General features: G+C 36.3%; 1 protein-coding gene across 1 annotated transcript in view; it reads right to left on the bottom strand.

The window, feature by feature from the left end:
• Positions 1–4,447: 4,447 nt before the first annotated feature.
• Positions 4,448–23,771, bottom strand: part of RFX8 (regulatory factor X8) — a 121,611-nt gene continuing 102,287 nt past the window's right edge. Inside the window, exons 14-15 of the mRNA XM_072621607.1 lie at positions 21,407–21,717; positions 4,448–5,682 (exon numbers count right to left, since the gene is read on the bottom strand). Of these exons, the coding sequence (XP_072477708.1) occupies positions 5,506–5,682; positions 21,407–21,717 (488 nt within the window). The 3' untranslated portion in view covers positions 4,448–5,505. The remainder of the gene's footprint in view (positions 5,683–21,406; positions 21,718–23,771) is intronic.

Below are 23,771 nucleotides of genomic sequence, written 5' to 3'. Positions count from 1 at the left end.
GAATCATAATTTTTAACAGGTTTTGGATTTCAAGAATTCTTTCAGTACTCTGCATTTCACTCTCTGATCATTCAAGTATCATCTAAGTCATTTCTACTACCTCCTTTCCCCCCAGACATTTCTTCTTAGTAGTCTATATTACAGGGTTCCAGGAGACTCATCAAAGGAATAAAAGAACTGACTTTTCCTGCAATCAGAATTAAAAAGGTCTTAAGTTGACCTACATAAAATCAGCTTATAAACACTGGGCACCAGGCACCATTACCCAAGCATGACATGCATCTGTGCAACCTTCCTTCCTTTTCCTCTTCTTATCTACCCTCTTCCCAAATCAGATTCTGCTTTCACAACTTCTCAAGACTGTCTTTGGTAGAGATGGTAATAAGAAGAGGAGAGGAGAGGAGTAAGGAAAGAACGTCAGGACAAGATGGCAACAGGAAAGAAAAGAAGATGAACAAAAGGAAAGGATGCATTGAATCTTAGAATTTTAGGATTAGGATAGACCTTAGGGATCACTGAGGGTTAGCCCCTGTCTGAAACATAACTCTCCCCTACAAGATCCTTGAGAAGTAGATAGCCAAACTCAGTTTGGAAATCTACCCTCAACACTTACAGAAATCATAGATATTTCATATTTTTATTTTTGTTTTTACATCATGTTCATTTCCTGAAATACCTCCCTCCAACTTGAATCTTAGGATTTTAGAGACAAATTTGACTTCAGGAGTCAAGAAATATCTTTTCTTTTTAAAGATGAGGAAATTGAGGAGCAGAGCAGATACAGGACATCACATAGGTAATAAATGGTAGAGATGAAGCTCATCAGACTCCAAATTCAATGCTTTTCCCAATAAAGTATGTGCATGGAAATCTTTGTAACTAAAGTCCTTAGTAATGGTTTAAGAAATTTCTTTTTTTTAATAGTATTTTATTTTTCTAATTACATGTGAAGACAATTTTGAATATTAATTTAAAATTTTTTCATTCCAAATTTTCTTCCTTCTTCCCTTTTCTCCCTCTTTCTTAAAAAGGTAAGAATTTGATAACATATTTCCATATTGTGAAAGAAGAAACAGAATAAAAGGAAAAAAAATGGAAAAGGTAAAGAACCTTGACCTGTATTCTAATTTCTAATTCTAATTTCAGAAATTTAGATATTTTCATGGCATTTTTCAAAACTAAAGTTCTAATGGGTACCAAGAAATTTATTTTGATAAAATGAAGGTACTGGTCCTCATTTTTCCAATTAGCTAAGCTAGAACCCATATAATCTAGTTAGGCTTTAGTTATGATATGTGCTGTAAGAGAGAGTGCACATACCAATTAAATCATGAATCTTTGAAACAGCAAAATAAAAGGTATGGGTCCTCAAATCCATTCTAAATGTCAAGGCAGGAAAAATTCGTTATGTTTCTATGATGCTGATGGGGAAAGGAGGTGGGCAGGTCATGGAGCTAAGGTAAGGTAAGGGATAACAAATAAATAGCACTAGTACTGATACCTACCAAATATAAAAAGACAAAAGACATCCTTTATCATATATTCTCTATAAAGGGTTTGAGGAAGACAAAGATAGGAACTGCACAGGATAGGAATGAATGGATGGAGTTGGGATGTGTACTATTGGAGGGAGTGGTTTATCCCCCTAAATGCTAATGCCATCCTTCTATTGTTTATCTCCAATATATCCTGTATGTAGCTTGTTTATATGTATTTGTTTATATATTGTTTTCCCTCATTAGACTGTGAGCTGCTTGCGACCAGAGACTGTCTTTTGTCTTTCTTTATATCTCAGTGCTTAGTACAGTATTTGGCACATAATAGGTGCACATAAAGGTTTATTTGGCTGATTGACTACATTAATGAAATTATGGATCTGTTGAAGTATCGACTGCCTATTGGACATTTCCCACTAGATGTTCAATAAACATCCAAAATTCAACATGTTCAAAATAACTCATTATTTTTAAATCTCAAATCTACTTTTCTTTTTAACTTTCCTAACACTGTTGAGGGCACTAATATCTTCTAGTCACTAAGGTTCTCAAGCTGTGTTGGTGACTCCTCACTTTACATATATACATACATATATGTACATATATATATGTATATGTGTGTATATATATATGAATATATAAATATATAATATATATGAATATATGTACGTGTAAATGTGTGTGTATATGTATATATGTACATACACATCTTCTCCTCTACACTCATATGGCCACCATTCTTATTTGGGGCCTCATCCCTTCTTGCCTGGATTATTACTTTAACCTTCTACTGGTTCTCCCTACCTTAAGTATCTCCTTCCTCTCATCTGTCTTCCACTCAGCCACCAAAAGTACTTTACCAAAGTACTATTCTGATCTTATCCCATCTCCCCTCAACAAACTCTAAAGGTTTCCTATTCCTTCTAGGATCAAAAATAAACTCCTTCATTTGACATTTGAAGCTCTTCATAACATGATATCTTTCTTCCCCTCTAGTTTTGTTCCACGTTACCTACTCCCCATAATGTACAATCTAGCCATAACAACCACCTCACTGTTCTACACACAGCACATGTGACACTCCATCTTTTGTCTCCATGACTTTAAACTGACCATCCCCCATGCCTGGAATGTACTCTCCATACACCTGTATCCCTTGTAATCTCTGGCTTCCTGCAATGTTCAACTCAATTGCTACATTCTATATGAAACCTTTCCTGATACACTCAGATCCTAGCAACCTCTCTGCTCTAATTACCTTGTATTCATTTTGTATCTATCTATCTATCATCTATCTATATTTTTTTTTGCTAGAATATACATTAATATCACCTTGACTCAAAGTCAATTTGCATGGTATGCTCTTTATTGGTGGAGATTACTCATCACCCCATGTGATCATTCATAGAAAGATAAAGCTGGGGAGCATTTGGGGGAAGAGAGGTATCGGTCTTTGGACTTCCAGCTTCAAGAGAGAAGACATGTAGTTCCAGACTTTCTTCAGGTCCCCTAAGAGTAAGACTCTGGAAAGAAGCCAACACTTCTGTGGAACTTCTGTGGAAGAGTCGGCACCTCAATTATGTCCCTATCCCCAGCTTATTAACTTAGAGATTTCAGGGAATTTCCACTTGGATGAAATCTGGGACACTCACAGTTGAGCTAAGATATTTCTCTCCCAGTGATAGAGCTCATTTACTCTGTATGTTGTCTGGTACATAACATCAATCATATACTTTCTCTGATTTCTATTTGTTATTGACTTGGATAAATGTTTTTATTTGCTATTTGCAGCGTGTTCATTATGGAACTGGCATTTGGTAGGAAGGGAATAAAGCCTGGGATACATAGCTTGGGGCAACCGTTCCCCATTAAGGGATAGTGATTAGGAGTTTACTTTGAACCTAAAGATTATTTCCTCTAGAATAACAATATTTGGGGTGGGGGCAGGTAGCTATAATTCTTGCCTAATTCCCCGTAACTCTGAGGAGAGAATAGTGGCAAGAATCTAATCTAAACCTTCTAGTTCTCCTCTTGGAAGTAGATCAGTCTCCCTTGGAGAAGGGGTGGGGGACAGAGGTAGAGCTGGAAATTCTAGAGATATTATAACCATTATAATCATAGCCCACATGTAGAGACCCCTATGTGGACACACATAACTGACATGGATAAAATATGGACAAAAACATATGTACCAACCCTTCCACATATAAAATGTAATAAAAATGAGGGCAGAGACTGTTTGACTTTTATCTTTGTATCCCCAGAACTTAGTACAGTGCATGGAGTAAAGTGAGCAATAAATAAATGCTTAATTATCATAACTATCACATTAACCTTTATAGAAGCACAGCATTTTAGAAGTGGAAGAGCTTCTTTGAGATCATCCAGTCCAATGCTCTCATTTACAGATGGTAAAACTGAGTTCCAAAGAGGTAAAGAGATCTTGCCCAAGGTCACACAGCTATTAAGTGGTAAGGATGGGTCTAAAAACCTAATCTGATTACATATTCTCTGCCATCTCTGCCACTAACTAATTCTATGGTCTTTGATAAGCGACTCAACCTTTCTGACATGCATTATGGGACTTCTCTTTCTGGTTCCAACGTTTCTATTTGTTCCTAGATATTGTGGCTGAAGGTGTGACTACCAGTGGTCTTGTTTATACACTGAATCAAGTTAGGTTGTTAATCTTAAAGTTGTTTAGGTGATGATTTAATGATTTTTAAAACAAATGAATTATTGAAGATAAATCCAATAACCACTGATTAGGCATCTGAAAAAATCAGCATGATCTAGAAAATTGAGAGCTGGGTTTGGAGTGAGGAAGACTTGGATTCTAATCTCACTTTTGATACTTAGTAGTTGTGTGTGAGGATTCCTCCATTCTTAGGGATTTAGTGGAGGGAACTCTGGCACCAAAGGTTCATATGTGATAGATATTGGATCTGTGATTTTTTTTTTTTGGTATGGAGAACTTCCAGATGAGAAACTTGTTCTATTAATGTGGATTGACACCTTTCATGAAACATATGGTATTAAAATGTTTTCTAGAGCCCTGAGAAGTGAAATGAATTGCTCAGTTGTGCAACCAATATGTATCAGAGTTGGTACTTGAACCCGGGACATCCAGGTTTGGAGATTAGCTCTCTATTCAATATGCCAAACTATTTAATATGCATTTTGTCTCTGATAGCATTACAATTAAAGATTTATATAGGTTCAAAATGTAATTTTATGCATCATGTGTGAGACAATTGAAATGCTTTAGATATATATAAATCCTTAATTATAATATAAGCAGACATAAAAGCATATTCATTAAATTGCTCCCTTTAAGATCACAAGCCAGATACAGGGGAATAAACCTGCTTGGACACTGATACAGTTCTTAGTTTCAAATGGTTTCAATGCTTTGGCTATAGAGAAAAAAGAAATAGAGGTAAAATAAAAGAGACATTATTTGTTACAGATATATGTACTAAATTCTACCTCATTTTCCCTCCACATTGTTACAGTAGAGAAAAAGGAGTTCTTTGATCCAGTGAATCCCAAAATGAGATCTAATTATTTTCTTACCATTCTTTGATGACCAAGAATTTCTGTCTACACATTCCAACTACCTAATGAAACAATACTGAGAATTTTTTTTTCTTTTTACAGTTCAAACTAGGTTATACTCTTTAAAACAGTGATATCTCCCATGAGTTTTGTGATGCATGTAGCTTGTTTTCTGGAAAGATTTTTTTATTTCACAAGTTTCTCAGCTGTTGAGGACAAAAATAGAATTACTAGGAAACACTATAAGAAATAACAAGAAGGCAAAAATAATTAAAATTCGTTCATGAGTTTGGTTAAAGCTAACCACTGGAAATATATCTAAACATAAAAAAGTCAAACAATGCTACATCTACTACACACAATAAAACACCTCCCATTTTCATTACAAAAGTCATCTAAGTGCTATACTTTAAGAATAAAAATACAGTTTCCCTTTGTGTTTTACACATTCTTATACATTAGCATTTGTTTCTGTGAAATAAACATCTTCAGGGCTCTGTGGTACATCTGAGATATGAATTACAAACTTCTGTCCATCTTTTAAAGTTACAAGGGCTTCTTGCCCCACAGGAAGGTCTAATTTAACTGTGCTTTTAGTGGCTTTGTCTTCCAACAGTACTTGGATCAGCTGTAAGAGAAAAAGAAATGAAGCTTAGTATAATGTCCTTTATTATACTATATTTTTTTCTAGAACTAAATTCCAAGAATATGCTTATTGTTTTACCCATTTAGTTAAGTCAATAAGCATCTATTAAGCATATACTATGTGTAGAAGTGCTAAACACTAGGGATACAAAGAAAGGGGAAAAATAATCCAGTCCAATCCTTGCTCTTGAGGAGCTCATTCTAATGAAGGAGACAAAATGCAAATGATTGTTGCCTATATTCTTGGAGGGAAGGCATTGGTATTAAGGGTTAGCAGGAAAGGCTTCTTGCAGAAGGTAGAATTTTAGCTGGTGACGACATAATCTGGGGAAAACTGGAAATGAAGATGTGGAGGGAGAAGACTCCAGGCATGTGGAACAGTCAATCAAAATTAACAAGAGTTGGGAGATGGATTGTCAAGTGACAGTAACCACAAAGAGACCAGTGTCACTGGTTGGCATAGTTTATGGAAGGGGGAAAGGTATAGGAAGTCTAGAGAGGTAAGGGGGTGTCAGGTTATGAAAGACTTCCAAAGCCACACAGAGGATTTTGTACCTGGCATTTAGTAGCTATTAGTTTCTTAGCATTTGGACCAAGGAACACTAGTGATGGACTGAAGACTCTGTAGGACCAATAAGGGTCCGGTTGTCCTTTTCCAAGAGGACCAATGACATCATAGGGTGATACCTTGACTTGCACTTGAATTGGATTTAAGTGAGGCAAAACTGTCAGCTTCACTCTGTTTTCCAGAGTCATCAAAGTCAGGGTCAGGAGATGATGCAAGAAAAAGCTGGGATTTTAGTTATGAGATAGGAACAAAAGGGAAAGAGGTTGAAATCTTATAGTGAATTGTTAACAAAGAGCTAAAGATATTATAAAGATGAAGAAACCTTGGTTATGGGACACAAGGGGAAGTAGATTAATGAAAAGTGAGAGTCACTCCATGAAATTTGTGTCTCTTTATGGTCACAAGTTATAGCTAACATTTTGGCTGTCTTCATGATTAAATATAATTCCTATATTTGAGTTGATTTTGTGGCAGTTCACATCAATTTTTAAGTGAGCCAAAATGATACCATGTCATACCATAGTCAGATAATTTTGCCCACAGAGTTCTGTCTTTTGTTAAATACAAGTGGTAACATTAGTTTTAAAAGTTTGGGTACAGTTAGTACACAGGAGTTTTCATTACACGTCCAGGAAGTTTAAAGGCTTGTAGAATATGTTCTTGAGCTCAACTGTCAAATTACTGTGTATGAGAAATGAGGAAAATAATCTCACCCTTTTATTTAGTTTTGAGGTATGTAGTGAGGATTGGTAAATTCCCGGAAACTAAAATAGGCATATATTGTTCTTAGTCTAATTTAATCAATAATATGCATTATTGGTTATTGATATTATTTGTAATCTATATCTATGTTATTATGGGCAGCTAGGTGATGCAATGGATATAGTGCCAGCCCTGGAGAAAGGAGGACCTAAGGTCAAATCCAGACTCAGATATTTATTAGCTGTGTGATCCTGGGCAAGTTACTTAACCATGTTTGTGGAGAAGGAAATTGCAAACCACTCCAGTAGTTTTGCCAAGAAAACCTCAAATACAGTCACAAAAAGTTGGACATGACTGAAATGTCTCAACAACAAAATATTATTATTGAGAATAATAGTAACTGACATTTAGACCTTTAGGGTTTATAAAGTGTTTCATATTTACTGTCATTTGAACCTCACAATAATCTTGAGGAAGGCATTATAGTTATTAATTCACTAAGTATTTATTAAGTACCTAGTATGTGCCAGGTATGTGTTAGGTACTAGACATACAAAAACAAAATAGTCCCTGGCCTCAAGGAGCTTACCTTCTGCTAAAAAAAAATACAACATATACACAGATAAGTAAATAGACAGTCTATAAAAATAAATATATAAAAAAATCATATCCGGGAAAGAGGGATACTGCCTTGTGACCTACTCTAGCCAAGAGTATAACTAGGGCTAGGATTTGTGCTAATAACAATGTCTATTTCTATGGCACTTTGTTTGAAGATCTTGCTTTCCAACAATCCTGTAAGCTAGATAGTACCAGCATTATCATCCCCATTTTACAGATTTTAATTATTTTTAGATAATTTTGTCATTTCGTTTTTACACATAAGGAAACTGGGGCTCAGAGAGTCCCTAGAAGGTCAAGTAGTTACTTGGAGGTGAGATTCAAACCCAGTATCTTTTGACTCTAAGGCCAGGAATCTTTCCACTATATCATAGGTCTCAAAGTACTTTCCTCAAAACCATCATCCAGAGTGGAGGAAAATAACATAGATCTTATTGCTCCCATTTTATAGATAAGGAAACTGAGACACGGATAAGTTAAGCAATACTAAAGATAGAGTAGAAAGAGTCCATGTCTTTGTATCAGAAAACAGGTTCAAGTCTTAGCTTTGGCACTAACTAGACAGTAAGGAAAGTCAACTCACCTCCCTGAGCCTCAGTATTTTCATCTGTGAGAAGAGAATGAGAGACAGAGTGGCCTAGTAGATAAAGAGCTGGCTTGGAAGTTAAGATGACCTAAGTTGAAACCCATGCAGGCTATTGTCATAGGATCATATGCTCAAAGCTGGGAGGAAACTCACCAGTCATCTAGTCTACGAAGGCCATCATATTACAGATGGAGTAACTGAGGCTTCTAGAGGTTAAGTGATTTATCCAGGGTCCACACAAGTAGTAAGTGATGGAAAAGATATTCCATCCTAGCTCCTCTAAATCCAAATCCACTACTTTTCCAAAATTAGCCCTTGACATGATGCCTCTATGGAGCCTCTTGGTGCTTCAGAGTATTAGATGTAGAACAAATGCTCAGTTTTTATTGGTAGAAAAAGTTTTCTCATTGGAGGGCTCCTGATACTAGTCAAATCACATCAGGGGCAAAGAAGGGAAGGGAGTCAGTAATGGAGAAAGAAAAAGAAGAGACAGAGACAAAGAGAGGAGAGAGACAGTGGAGACATAGAGGAGAGATAGTGGAGAGAGACAGAAGAGAGACATGGAGAAATATCTTTTTCACAGGATTTTGAGTGTAAAGTGAACTAATTTATGTAAAGTGCTTATAACAAAAAAACACTACATAATATAAAATAGTATATAATATATCCATATATGTGATAGTATCATTTATATAACCATGGATGCAAAATCATTTTGAGAGGATTTCTCATGACATAATGTTGCTTCCTTCTTTTAAATCTGTAGCATCATTATCTCCATCCTGTTATTGTCTCTCCTCCTTAAGAAATAATCTTTAGTTAAAGAGCAACTAGTTTTCTATCATTGCTGTGCTTTTAACCTTGGAGAACATGACCCAGAAGAATCAACATATCTTTCTTTCATTCTTTCTTCCTTCCTTTTCTTTCTTTTCCTTTCTCTCTTTTTCTTCTTTTCATTCACCCTTTTTTCCTTCAGCCCTTTCTTTCTTTCTCTCTTCTTTCTTATTCTTATATGTTCTACACTGTTCTATCAGGTTGGAATTATAGCATTATATCCAATTACTTTATGTCTTTTTCATATTTATAGAAGGGATAGCTATATACAGAAACCCAAAGAGCATGACTGAAGCTGTAATGGAGTCATTAGGTTAAGCTATCTAGTGAATTTTTTTTAAAGACTAAAGTTATTGTGTGTGCATTCAACCTAATGGAATGTTAATTGGGTCACCAGTGAACATGGAGAAGAAGAAAGGTGTGTCATCTTGAAGAAAAGCTCATATGCTGAGTAATGAAACTGAGGTAAATAGATAAGCAGAACTTCTGGGTGGTAAAATCTTTAAGACTTTGTAACTAAGTTAGTTGATTGAAATGGTATATAACATTTATATGTTAAGTTTTGCAAAATAATTCAAGTACATTATTATTTGAGTATCACAGCAACTCTGTGACATGGGTACTATGGGTATTATTATCTCCATTTTTAAAAATTGAAGAAATAGGGATTCAGAGAGATTAAATCACTTGCAGTGATTTAATGATTACAGAGATTTTAAAATGCAGTGATCAACCTCGAAGTCAAAGGCATGGCTAACAGTTTGTCTGAAAAAGAACTGGGATTTTTGGTGGACTCTAAGTACAATATGAGTGGTGGGAAATGGAAGCCCAAAAAGCTAATGTAATTTTGCACTTCATTGAGAGAGGTATAGCTTCCAAGTTTGTATCTGCAGCATTTTGTTTAATTCTTGGAGTGATAGTTGAGGAACAACATCAAAAAAATGAAAGAGTATCCAGAGAAAGAAAACCAGAATGTGAAGGGTTTTGAGTCCATGCTATCTGAAAGAATTTTTTAAACTCTTGGAGCATACCCCACATGTGTGTGTTTGAGGGGCGTGGTGGCAGGGAAAGTGTTAAAGCAATGGCTGAAATTACAGGATATTTTCTAGAACAACTCCTACTTAAATACATCTATCCCCGCCCCCCCCCCCCCCCCCGCAATGGATACAGAATTCAAGTCAAATCAAAAGTGGAACTAACATGGAGAATTTGCTGTGACAGTGAATTATTTATTCATGATGGTTATTTAATATGGTATGCTCAACTATGGCCAAATTTAAGTAAGAGCAGGCTGAATCTCAATACTGTCATGATCTACCATCATCACAATGAGTTGGTATAGCTTCATTACTCAGATTAATTGGGTTTTTCCACTTTTTGCTACATTTGAACTTAAGATGTATATAATCTTTACATTAAAGTTAAACAATATTTGTGTTGAAATTAAAATATTGGGGGGATGGAGCCAAGATGGCTGAGTAGAAAGATGCATATACTCTAGCCCTTCCCCCACAGCCCACAAAATACCTGTAAAAAATGACTCTCAACAAATTCTAGAGCAGCAGAAGCCACAGAATAACAGAGCAAAAGAGGTTTCCAGCCAAAGGTAACCTGGAAGGCCAACAGGAAAGGTCTATCTCACAGGATGCTGAGCAGAGTGGAACCCAGCCCTGGCCATGCAGCACTGGGAGGAACAGGACCTGAACAGAGTTCCCAACAGGGAGGGTCCCAGATACTTCAACTCACAAGCAACAAAGAAAGCTCCAAAGGTCAGTGTGGGAGGGCTTTCCCAGCTGGGTAAGAGGGGAATGGAGTTCCTCCAGCAATAGCCCCAGGTAATGGCAGAGGTAGCAGCAGCAGACTGCAGGCAGCTACTGTGGCCAGGAAGCAACCTCAGTCCACCATCCAAGCAGCTCAGCTTAAAACCTCTGGCAGGAGGGAGCAGCTGATCTAAACCTCACCCTGAGTGACAGCACCACCCCCACCCAAAGCCCTGGAGAATCGAACAGCTGCATCGAATCTCAGCCTTGAACATGATGCTGGGGAGAGGAGGGACAATCGGACCATCCTTTTGACAAAGGATTCAAAAGTCAAGTAACTGGCTGGTAAAATGCCCAAAAAAGGGGGGGGGGGGAAATGAGACCATAGAAGGTTACTTTCTTGGTGAACAGGTGTCTCCTCTCATCCATTTGGATGAGGAAGAACATGGCATACTGTCACAGGAAGTCAAGTCCCCTGCTTCCATGGCCTCCAAAGTGAACTTAAAATGGGATCAGGCAATAGAAGATTTTCAAAAGCTAGTTAGCAGCTTACTAAAGGAGAACCAAAAAAATGCTAAGGAAAATAACACCTTTAAAAAGAGGCTAACTCGGTTGGAAAAAGAGGTCCAAAAAGCCAATGAGGAGAAGGAGGCTTTAAAAAGTAGAATTAGTCAAATGGAGGAGAGGGCTCAAAAGCTCACTGAACAAAATAGTTCTTTGAAAGAGAGAACTGAATTCATGGAAATGAATGACTATGAGATAAACTAAGTGGTTAAAAAAAAAGCCAAAAGTTTGAAAAAATAGAAGATAATGTGAAACATCTCATTGGAAAAACAACTGACCTAGAAAATAGATACAGGAGAGACAATTTAAAAATTATGGGACTAACTGAAAGCCGTGATCAAAAAAAGAGCCTAGACATTATCTTCCATGAAATTATCAAGGAAAACTGTCCTGGTATTCTAGAACAAGAAGTCAAAATAAATATTTAAAAAAATCCACCAATCACCTCCTGAAAGAGACCCGAAGAGAAAAACTCCTAGGAATATTGTGGCTAAATTTCAGAGTTCCCAGGTCAAGGAGAAAATACTGCAAGTAGCTAGAAAGAAACAATTTGAATATTGTGGAAATACAATCATGATAACACAGAATCTGGCAGCTTCAACATTAAAGGATCGAAGGGCTTGGAATAGGATATTCCAGAAGTCAAAGGAACTGGGATTAAAACCAAGAATCACCCACCCAACAAAACTGAGTATAATACTTCAAGGAAATAAATGGTCCTTCAATGATATAGAGGACTTTAAAGCATTCATGATGAAAAGACCAGAACTGAAGAGAAAATTTGACTTTCAAACTCAAGAATTAACAGAAGCATGAAAAGGTAAACAGGAAAGAGATATCATAAGGGACTTACTAAAGTTGAACTGTTTACAAAAGAAAATTATTTGTTACTCTTGAAACTTTTCTCGGTATTTGGGTAGGTACACACACATACAAACACACACACACACACACATACACAGAGACAGAGAGTACAGGCTGTATTGAATCAGAAGAGATGATATCCACAAAAATAAAATAAAATAAAAATTAAGGGGTGAGGGAGGAAAATACCAGGAGGAGAAAGGGAGAAATAGAATGGGGCAGGCTATAACTCATAAAAGAGATAATAAAAATCTTGTTCAATGGAGGAGAAAAGGGAGAAGGGGAGAGGGGAAAAGTGGAGCTACTCGCTCCACATATGGCTTAAGGAGGGATGCTCACTAAATTTGATATGAAAATCTATCTTACACTACAGGAAAGTAGAAGAGGAGGCAACAAGTGGGGTGAGGAGAATGATGGGAGAGCAAATGGGAGAAATAAACACTTTTGGGAAGGGAGAAGGTCAAATGAGGGAATAAAAAAATAAGGGAGGATAGAGTAGGATAGAGGGCAATATAGTTAGTATTACACAACATGATTATTATGGAAGTCTTTTGAAAAATGACACATATTTAGTCTGTATTGAATTGCTTGCCTTCTCAGTGGGGATGGGTAGGCAGGGAGGGAGGGAGAGAAGTTGGAATTCAAAGTATTAGAAACAAATGTTGAGAATTATTATTATATATAACTGGGAAATAAGAAACACAGGTAATGGAGCATAGAAATTTATCTTGCCCTACAAGAAAAGAGAGAAGATGGGGCTAAGGGAAGGGTGGGGTGTGATAGAAGGGAGGGTACATTGAGGGAAGGGGTAATCAGAATGCAAGGTATTAGGGGGTGGGAGGAGGGGAGAGATGAGGAGAAAAATAGGACATGTTACAAAGTGATGTTAAAGCAATTAGTATTAAAACAATTGACTGAATTAATTACTGAGACCAAATCAGAGACATCTTTAGTTTGGGGAAAAGAATTTTAGTCTAAGTTTCCTAGAGGCAGGCAATCTCAGGGAAAATTTGGCATTGATGGAAAAGTTAAGGTTTTAATGGTAAATTTGATTTTATGGTTGTTGTTTTATCAGGAACTAGAACATGTATAGAAAGACATGTAAGCTACTTAAGATTTGCCTCAAAAGATGTTCCTTATCCAATGTGAAATTATAGTCATATCTGAAACCTGGTTATTGGAACTTGCTATTTTAAGATTCTATGGGACTATTAACTGACTGTTCTTCCGAGTCTAACTCCAAATATGGGTAGCAACAAAGGTGATCTGAGCCTCCAATCCATGACACCAGTAAGCCTGTGAGATGCTGGTATGAACTGCAAAAGGTGATCTCATGGGAAGGGTGGAAGAGCAGCTGTTCAGCCTGGGCTGAGGTAGGATTCTCCTGACTCAATTTCTCCACTGACACCTGGCAAACTTTAAGCCTGACTGAGTGCAAGCTGACAATCTACTCCTGCCTGGAATTGACATGAAGTTGGGGAGTTGTTTCCCTGTAATGTCCCTACTCTTAGTGGCAATTTCTTGTAGTCAAAAGGTTTGTAAGCTTAATACCAGATCTATTAAATTATAGATTGTTGGTAAGGGAACATCCGAGGTTAAGTCTAAAATTAAGCTATTAGGCTTAGGACTTTAGACCAACAACAAGTTAGGGTCTTTTAATTCTTAGTAATAGTGTGGAGACAATTAGGTCAAGAGCTTGTGAAGTTACCATACATAGTTATTATTTGTGTCTCAGTTGGTTAATGTTAAAAAAAAATTCCTTTGAGGTCTATATTGTAAATGCTTTAAAAGAGATATCACCTGATCAAAAGTTGGAATTGTTTTATGTGATATGAAGTGTATTAAAAATGAAAAACAAAAAAGAAATTAAAATATTATAGTAACCATTATATTTCTTACTATCATTCATTTTGCAAATATAAAATTATTAGCTAGTTTAACCAAAAAACTATAACTTATTTAAATTTAAAAACTTTGTTCAGTAACAAGCATTTATAATTTTTGCTTTCACCTCCCTCTTTCACTGGAATAAAAAAGAAAACAAAATCCTCTTAAGAAATAAGCCTAGTTAAGCAAGATAAATTCTCACAGCAGTCTTTTGTAGAAATGTGTGTCTCATTCTGCAAATTTAGTCCATCACTTCTCTTTCAGGGGGTTGCTAGAATGTTTCATACCCAGTCCTTTGGAATCATGGCTGGTTACTGCACTAGTAAGAGTTCTTAAGTCTTTCAAAACTGTTTTTTTTTTTTTAATGTTGTTGATATGGTATAAATTATTCTTTTTCTGCTCATTTTACTTTGCATCAGTTCATACAAGTTTTATTCAGATTTCTCTGAAATTGTTCCTTTTGTCATTTATTATGGCATTTTGTTCAGCCATTTTGCTTTTGATGGGTACCCTCTTAAGTTTCTACTTATTTGCTATAACAGAAACAAAGTGCTATAAACATTTTTTATATATGCAGCCTTTTGTTAATATGTTTAAAGGCATAGCCTTGTAGTGGTATTTCTGGGCCAAAGGGAATGCACAATTTAATGACTTTGGGGGCATGTTCCAAGTTAAAGATGCAATTAAAAAAAATTTAAATCTTAAGAGCAATTGTAGAGAATGATCTCAAATGTTCAACAATCTAATTTACATTTAATTATCTTAAACTCTTTATTTTCTCTAACTATTTAATGTGAAATAATAAAAACACAACTGGTTGGAAGAGGGAATTCACTAAAGCAACTTAAGCTAGTACAAGACAATAGAGGTTAGTCTGAGTAAGGCAAACGCAGAAACATGACAGAAGAAGCTCAAATTTAGCAAATATGTTTCACTACATTTGTCACTGGGGTTCCTAGATATTATTGTTGGTGGAAAATAAAGACCACTGTGTTAGCTATGTGTGATGAGAAAGCATGAAATCCAAGAAGCCCAAATGACATTTTCAAAGTGTATGCACACACTACATTGTCAAGACAAGAGAATTTTTCTGGAGAAAATTAGATGCTTTTAAGAAGCAAAGACAAACTTTAAAAAAAAAACCATCTGTGATATCAAAAGGACTTCTAGCATTCTGGCACATTATTTACAGGGCAATAAATGCAAAAAGCTTCCTTTGATAGAAATATTGCTGCTATAGACATGGTCCAAATGATGCTTGATGAATCATGTTAAGGTTACTATGAATGATTCTGCTTTGCTGATAATATGATGGGAAGGAGAACTGACTAGGCATCTGAAGATATCTGTGACCAATTAACTAAGAAACTTAAAATTTTCTTACTGCATTACAAGAAGTTTAAACAACAGATGTGGTTAAAAATATTCATTTGATTACATATGTATAATACTCTGATTGAAGGAAGATTTGTTACTTTGCCTGCGGGAAAATTATATTGGACACTGCACAGAGAGATTTTTACTAATGTCAAACAAAATTCAGGCTTATAAACACTAGTTTAAAACGTGGCATTTTGTGCTTTGTAGATAATCACTTGAATCAAGAAGAAGGAATGACTACATACAGTTAAGTTGCTATAAGTGTAATCAACTTTATGAAAGCTAATCTTCTAATAGGAAAAATCTTTGCAGAATTGGGAGATGATATGAAGATAGAGCATTGGGAATGTCTGTATTGTTGTGAAGTATCCTGACTTCTTTAAGTCAAAGTACTTTGAAGGGTGTTTTAGATAAAAGGAGAAATTGTTATTTTTCTTGTTGATAGGAATAAAAGAAGCAAATTCATTTTAGAGTAAAAATTTTCCACTGAGACATGCTTTGGTGGATATTTTTGAAAAACTGAGGATGCTAAATAAATCAATGCACTGTCCTTAAATTCATACTTTGATCCAGAGCCATATTTAAAACAAAGTTATAACTATAGATAATAAATTTACCCAAAAAATTGAAATATATTTCTCAATTTAAAAAATGAAATTGAAGAAAGTAAAGACTGGTCAAGAAGTCATGTGACTAATCTACAAACTCAAGTTTCATCTTATTTTAAAGACTTCTATATTTTTAAATATTAATGGGCAAGGAGCCATGCAGGAGCACATGGACAAATGTGTTACATTTGGTCTTATTCCAGTTAAGGAAAAAAATAGTTTATAGACTTGTCTTGAGATAGCACATTGAAATAAGCATTTAAAACAGAACATATTAGTGTTTTGGCTGTAGGTGAATGAAGAGTTCTCTGGTTTAAGAAACAAAGAGATATATACATTTTCCTATTGCTCCTAATAATATCCAACATTTGAATGAAAAGGGGTTTCCATCAGTAGCTAAAGCCAAAATAGCTATCTCAGTAATAACATTGATGACAACATATTCTGAGAAACTTTGAGCTAAAAACAAAACAAACCAGTGTATGCGCTATAGGAATATTATTCTTATTGTTATCAATTAAAATTATAAATATGAAATTTTCAAAGGATTACAACAAATACTCATTATTTGTGTATGTTTAAGATTTATTTTTTGTTATCAACATTATAGTAAGTTCTTAAATTTATTTGGATAAAATATGATCCAAGAAAATTATCTGAATGGATTATTTTATAACAAACGTAGGGGAAGCACGCTAACTTTTTTTTTTTTTTGTAAAAAGTGTGATTTCACTATAAAAAGCTTAAAAACCACTGACATACAAGAATCAATGCAAGGAAATGAAGATATTTAGCCTGAAAAAGATAATTTGGCAGGGACATAATAGTCATTTTAAGTGTCTGAAGGGCTATCATATTTAGGGAGAGATTAGATTTGTAATGTTTAGCTCTGGGGTGCAAAACTAGTACTAATGGGTAGAAGCTGTGGAAATACTAATTTAAGCTTGAAATCAAGAAAATGTTCTTAATAAGCAGAGCTGTCTCAAAGGGGAAAAGATTATCCTGAAAGCTAACAGGTTTCTCCTTTGGAGGTCACCTAGAAGAGAATTGATAAACTTGTCACGTATGGGCTGGATTAAATGACTACTGGGGTATCTTCTTAACTCTAGCATTCTATGATTCTGTACATTGGAAATTAAAACTATGTCTTTCTTTTACTTTCCATTAAACAAAGAGAAACAGTTTTATGTCCTAATCTATACAATGAGAGCATTGGACTAAGTGACCTCTAAAGTATCTTTTCCTCCAAAATGCAATGATCTTATAATCTTGGGTTGCAGAAGATTCAATTATTTGTGTTGCTTTATTATCAAGGTGGCATGGTACATGGAGTGCTACACCTAGAGACAAAAAGACATTCCTCTTCCTTAGTTCATTGGCTGTGTGACCCTGGGAAAGTCATTCAATCTGTTTGCCTCAGTTTCTTCATCTGTAAAGTGAGCTGGAGAAGGAAATGGCAAGCCCCTCCAGGACCTTTGCCAAGAAAACCCCAAAAGGGGTCACAAACAGTTGGACACTACTGAAAAATGACTAAACAACAATCACCACCACCAATTAAATATTGAGTACCTTTAGCTATTTTCATGAAATTGGTCAAATCCAGTGATAATGGACTTCAAGAAAGACTTGAAGCAGGGCTGTTCTGTTCTGGAATTTTGTGGCATTTGAATATTCCTTGAAATATGCAGAACAATAATTATGGTGTGGCATGCTAATTGCAGTAAGATGAAACTCTAACTCTGTATGCATTTTGTACGGAGCCTGTGCTGTTTGTTGCCTTTGGTGGAAACCGAAGCATGAATGAGTCAGGATCGTTACATTCTTTGTTTTTCTATCCTTAGTCTATAGCACAGTGCCTGGCACATAGTAGGTGCTTAATAAGTGCTGGTTGACTGATTGATAAATTCATATTTGATTATATGAATGTAAAAATCTAGATTTCCTTAAAAACTACATGCTGTAATGAGAATTCTATGGTAGTATCATTGAACTTGTATTGTAATTTCTCTTCCTGTTTAAAACACCCTATCTATCACAAGAGAGAACAAAGCCACCAGACTTCTAGAGGTACAGCATAAATTAGTCTGTAAAATGCATAAGTACCTGAAAGTATATGAAAATCAAATTTGTTAATCAAATCACATTTTAAGTGCACTGAGGGTTTGTGGAGGATTTAACTTAAAATAATTCCTGGGATGAATACTCCTCTAAAGAAAAAAATCTATATGTAAAGCAAATATGCATCACCTCAATTCTCTTTTTAAGTGTAGTTTGGTACAGTAAAAAGAGCAGTGACTTTAAAGTCAGAGAATCTAGGTTCAGATTTCACCTTTGATACTATTCATGTAACCTTGGACAAATCAACAACTTCTCTGGGCTCCAGTTGTCTCATCTATATAATGAAAGTGTTGGATTTGAATGGTCTCTAAGGTCTCTTTCTCCTCTACATAATCCAATGAAATCTAGATTTTTAACATGTAATATTAAAGCCAGTTCCTGATTGTATATGTAAAGTATTCCTGGAGATTTCATCCCAAAAGATTTTCAATAAGATGAAACCCAGATGTATGTGTTGTGTACTACATGTGGTTGCCTTTCTCAGTTTGGTAGGAACCACTGAATAAACATGTTGGGACTGTTCCATTGTTTGTGCCTTTGTGCCACAGCGCCTGGCACCTAGCAGGTGCCTAATAAGTGCTTGTCTCTGGCTAATTGAAGGACGGGTGAAGTGATAAGAGGAGAGTTTTTCCTAGATAAGGAGTAAAATGGTGAAAACACTGAGCTTGAATGTGGTCTAGAGGAGAAAGCTCAGACAGTGGTATACTTGAGTTAGACTCCTGACTCTGACATGTACTGATCGTGAGATATTGACCAAGTTATTTACTGTGTCCGAACCTCACTGGCCTTACCTACAAAAAGGAGGATAATAAAACTTGTGTTCCCTGTAGGGTTATTTAATGGACAAAGGAGGCAACGTATCGAAAAGCATTTTGTAATCATAAAGCAAAACAAGCTATTCTTCTTCAGGAATAATAATGATGAACAAATACTGGTTAAATGTAATTTTCTTGACAGCGAGTATTTTGTCTTTATAGCTGTGATATTTAGGGCCATCTCCATCTATAACTTGCCATTGGATCCAGATGGTTCCAGAAGAAAAAGTAAGGCTGGTAACTTTGCACAGCCCTGCCTTACTTCAATCCAATTCACTTACATGTCACGGCACCACCTTCCTAATGCCATGGTCCTCTTCTAGAATGAAGGATAAGTAACAACACCATTGGTAGACCTAGTTACTATATACAGGAAGAATTTTCTAAATTGATCTGAAAAGCTTTAGCAAACTCTTCAAATCACCAGACATATAAAGTCTCTTCAAATATACAGTTATCCCTTTCACATTGTAATTTACCCCATCATGGTTTCCATATATAACAGCTCAGCATAAGAAATTAAATGGGAATTTTGGGGAGTTTTGTCTAAGCCAGAGATGACAAGCAAAGGCCAGGAGATGATACAAAAAGTTTAGAAACTCAGAAATGCATTAAATTTACGTATAGTATTGTATAATAACAACATATTTTATTTTTTAATACCATAAATATACACAATTTCTTCTGTGGTATGAAGGGAGGGCCAAAAAATTGGCAGATTTTTCAGATGGTGGTCCTGCAATGCAAAATGGGTAACTGTGCTGCACTTCCCCATTCTGGCTTCAGGGGTACTTATACACCAGTGTGAACCATGGATCAAGAGGGAGAGCAGCTTTGCTTTTTATGCCTATTTAAGATAGGCGTATTTTCAGCAAGAGCAGAAATGTATTTGCTGGAGCTCTTCATTCCCTTCCCTTCCCCACTCTTCAGTTGATGGAGGATAGAGATCTTTCAGGTATAGGCTGGAGCTGTTGTTACCTGTGGTGTGGGGATGAAGTAGATTTTTCTGAGGGCTCCCTACTGGACTCTGCTTATTATCCAGTGCTGGGAAGAGGTGGGAGGGGCCCACTCTGGGGAAGGCACTCTGGGGATCCTCCCTCTATGGGAAGCCTCTCTGACGTTGGGGTTGGAAAATTGGCGTTAAAATGAATTCCAGGTTTCCACAGGAGCCCAACCAAAACCAGTTCAATGTGTACTATTGTGTCAGCACGTGAAAACTTCTCTGGCCATTTGAGTGCTTCATTTCCCTCTAAATAAGGAAACAGTTTATTCCCAGAAAATACATTACTCCTTGTGGGATTAGGCATAGAAGATCATGACTGCTGTAGCAAGACTAAGGCATCATTTGCCTAACAGGAACATCACAAAACTTTTGTTCCTTCCATTAATACAAATCTAAGTTCCTTCCTCCCTGCTCCCAACACACAGATATTCCATCACTAAGACTCAGATGCATTAAATAATGTCCTTACTAGCAAGAGTAAACAAAAACCACACACTACCTACTTTGCACAGGGCAAAGAGCAAGCTATAAAACCTCAGAGAGCATCTTTAGAACTTCTTCTGGTCTTATATGGATTTGTTTCATTCTGGCCGAGTTGAAACAACACTGACTCTGGAGTCAGAGGAGCTAAGTTCAAATTCTGTCCCTGAACTTTACCCATGGGACCTTGGGCAAGTCATTTCACTTGACTTTCAGTTTCCTTCTCATTAAAAGGAGAGAAAAGGAAAAGATAAACTCTAAGGGTTTTTCCAGTTCTAGGTCTTAGATCCTATATCTAATCATTAGTCCATAAATTCAAGAACCCAGAAAAATTCTAGAACACTTCCTTTGACTTTTGGGACAGCAAGGTGGGAAAGTTTCAGGTTACAATTCTCTTTCTTTGGATCGCATTGATTATAGGTTAGAAGAGAATTAGTAAAGTGCAGCCAGCCATTAGTGGTCTCATGCTACAGTAAGAAAATATATTTTATTTGTGTCTTCTGCCTTTATATTACAATCATTTCTACAAAAAAATAACAAATAAAACCTCCCCCCCATTCTCTCCAGAATGATGCCTCCTTTAATGTTAAATTCAAAGAACCATCTCGTTGAAATTCATGGGTCCAAAAAATAGATCTGTAATGAATAAGTCAATATCCAAAGTGCATTTATAACAACATTGCAAATTAGTATTAGAAATGGACTATTTCATCTTTTTTTTTTTTTATTCTACAAATTAGACCATCCTCTTTCATGGAAAAGATTACAGAAAGGTTCTCCACTGCCTATTGTATCAATCCTACTTTCAGCTCTTCTTCTCCACCACTACTCCTACTTCTATCCTCCATCATACAGATTTTATTTCTCATAATTAGGCAATATGAATTTGTAGTAATGCCATGCACTGGTCATTTTACCTTATTGCCTGTGGTAGTGTCCACCAGAAATCCAAGGACCTTAAGGATAACGCTGCTCAGACAAACGTCACTCTGGCTAATGTGTTTCATCAGAGTTACACGAGGCGGCTCATCATTTTGGCTTTCTTGAGGCTTAATTGGAGAATCAGGACTTTGGAGAGGTTCGTGAGTGGACTGGATGGGAGATTTGTCATTTGGCTGCATTTCCTTGAGATTGCCCCCATCTTCCTCTTCCTCTTCATCCTCTATACATGACTGAAGTATATGAATCACATATTCCAAAAGTAGCAAATTAAATAGATGCCAGGAACCTAAGTTTAAATAACCAAAAACAAAAGACAAAACCAGAAAGCCAGATCTGTAAAGCCAACGTACCAATTTTTAAAATCTTCATTTGTACTCTTGACCTGCAATTTTCATTGACTAGGTACAATCAGAGTGGGATCTTTGATACCACCCCCACCTCAGGTAGGACCTAACCCTTAGACAGGAAGTGACATTGAGTGACACATGAAGTATCCACAAACTTTGTATGTGAGCACAAAACTATTCTACTTATCTAATCCAAGAGAGGAAACCATATTTATCAAAACACAAGCACTGTCCTCCTCCCCTTTTTCCTTAGTCCCCCACATTTAAGGAAAGACGAAATGACTATAGGGATAATGAGTACCACCTCCCCAAAGCAGGGAAAGGCCGGCTCTTTGAGGTCTATCTGGCAGCTAACAGATATAGGAATAGAATGTGGGGAGGGGTGAGGAGAGAATTATAAAAGAGATATTATGTCAATTTATGATGCCTTAGATGCAGCCATTTCTAAAAGTCCTTCACTGATTGTGTTGATTCATATCCTTATGTGTTAAGTGGGCAAGAGAAGAGTCTGAAGAACATGACAAAATGAGGTTTGTCTTATGCCAGAATTTTAAAGCTATAAATAGGGAGATTTGAGGAGGAAATGTGAAACGAGCATGCACATCAGAACTGAAAAACATTGGATTTGTGAGAAGATAGGACAGAAAATGACTGAGACCTCACTAGGAAATGGTTAGCTTATTGTAAATTCTCAGAGAAACCAAAGTTACAGGTATTCAGTGGCTGATAAACAGGGCTGCCTAGGGCAGGCCAGGGTGATCATAGCATCTTTGGGCCAATATCTACTAATACAATTCAGTTTGATAGATTAACTACTGTTTTTATTGATTTTAGTGTGGCATAGTGGTTCATGAATCAACCCAAAGTCAAGAAGACCTGGGTTCAGATCCCTCCTGTGACACATACTGCCTGTGTGACTGTAGGTAGGTCATTTTACCTTTCAATGTTCTGGCCAAGTCTCTAAAAGCATGAATTGCAAGGTGGTGCCAATCTGCATTGTCAGATGAGATTTCATCACTTAATAGTTCCTGATACCAATGAAATTACACACCTGGTACCTATCCCCATACATATATGGGATGGGGAATCTCTGATCAATTTGATGAGCCCCTCAATGTACTTGAGAAGACTATAGCATGTTGGGGTATGGGAAGAAAAGAAAATAAATGTTTTTTAAGTTAAAGAATTTTTAATGATTACAAGGTATAGATTTTGTCAGAAAGGAATCCAAGGGTAAGAAAACTATGAAGAGGCTTAAGAAGGAGAATGGAGTCATTTCTCTTTACTCTTATAGCTCTCTGATTGGTGAGGTTCCTCCAACAAGAACAGAACTTCTCATTTGCCAATGATTTTACAGCAGCCTCAATCACTGGGGACCAATCAGGAGTTCTAAGTGCCCTCCCAGCAAAGTTCATGACCTCAACAAGGGGCTTCCACAGGGATCAGGATTGGGAGATTCATCAAACTCCATATGGATTCTCCTGATCAATCTCTAATACGTGAATATATTCTGAGGGGAGAGTAGTCTGGTTAAAGAAAAACAGGTGTGGGTGGGCTCTTTCTAGACTTGGACTGAAATACTTTTGTAACACTATAGGTCAGATTTATGACTGTATATAGGCCAATCATTTGGACACCATTCAAAGAAGCTGAATTACTGAAGGAAGCTAAGTAATTCATTTTATCTATGTAGCAATTCCTCATCACAAACTCTGAGAACAGCATTCAACTGAAACCCCAGTGTATTTGTGAGACTGATCTAAATTAGAGGAATGGGGAGGGACAATATTGGAAGAGACCCCAAAGGTCATTTAATCCAATATCCACATTTAACAGATAAGGGAAAAAAGCCAGAAAAGTTCATAGAATCATAGATTTAGAGACGGAAGGAACCATCGCATTGAGTTCAACCCCCTTATTTTACATATGACAAAACTGAGACTAGAGTCTTGTCTAGGTCATAAAGCTGGTAAGTGCATCAAACAGAATTTTA

Source organism: Notamacropus eugenii, chromosome 6, assembly GCF_028372415.1.
Source record: "Notamacropus eugenii isolate mMacEug1 chromosome 6, mMacEug1.pri_v2, whole genome shotgun sequence".
NCBI classification, from domain to species: Eukaryota; Metazoa; Chordata; class Mammalia; order Diprotodontia; family Macropodidae; genus Notamacropus; species Notamacropus eugenii.
The sequence above is the reverse complement of the archived record's forward strand: the minus strand, read 5'-3'. Positions and strand labels throughout refer to the sequence as shown.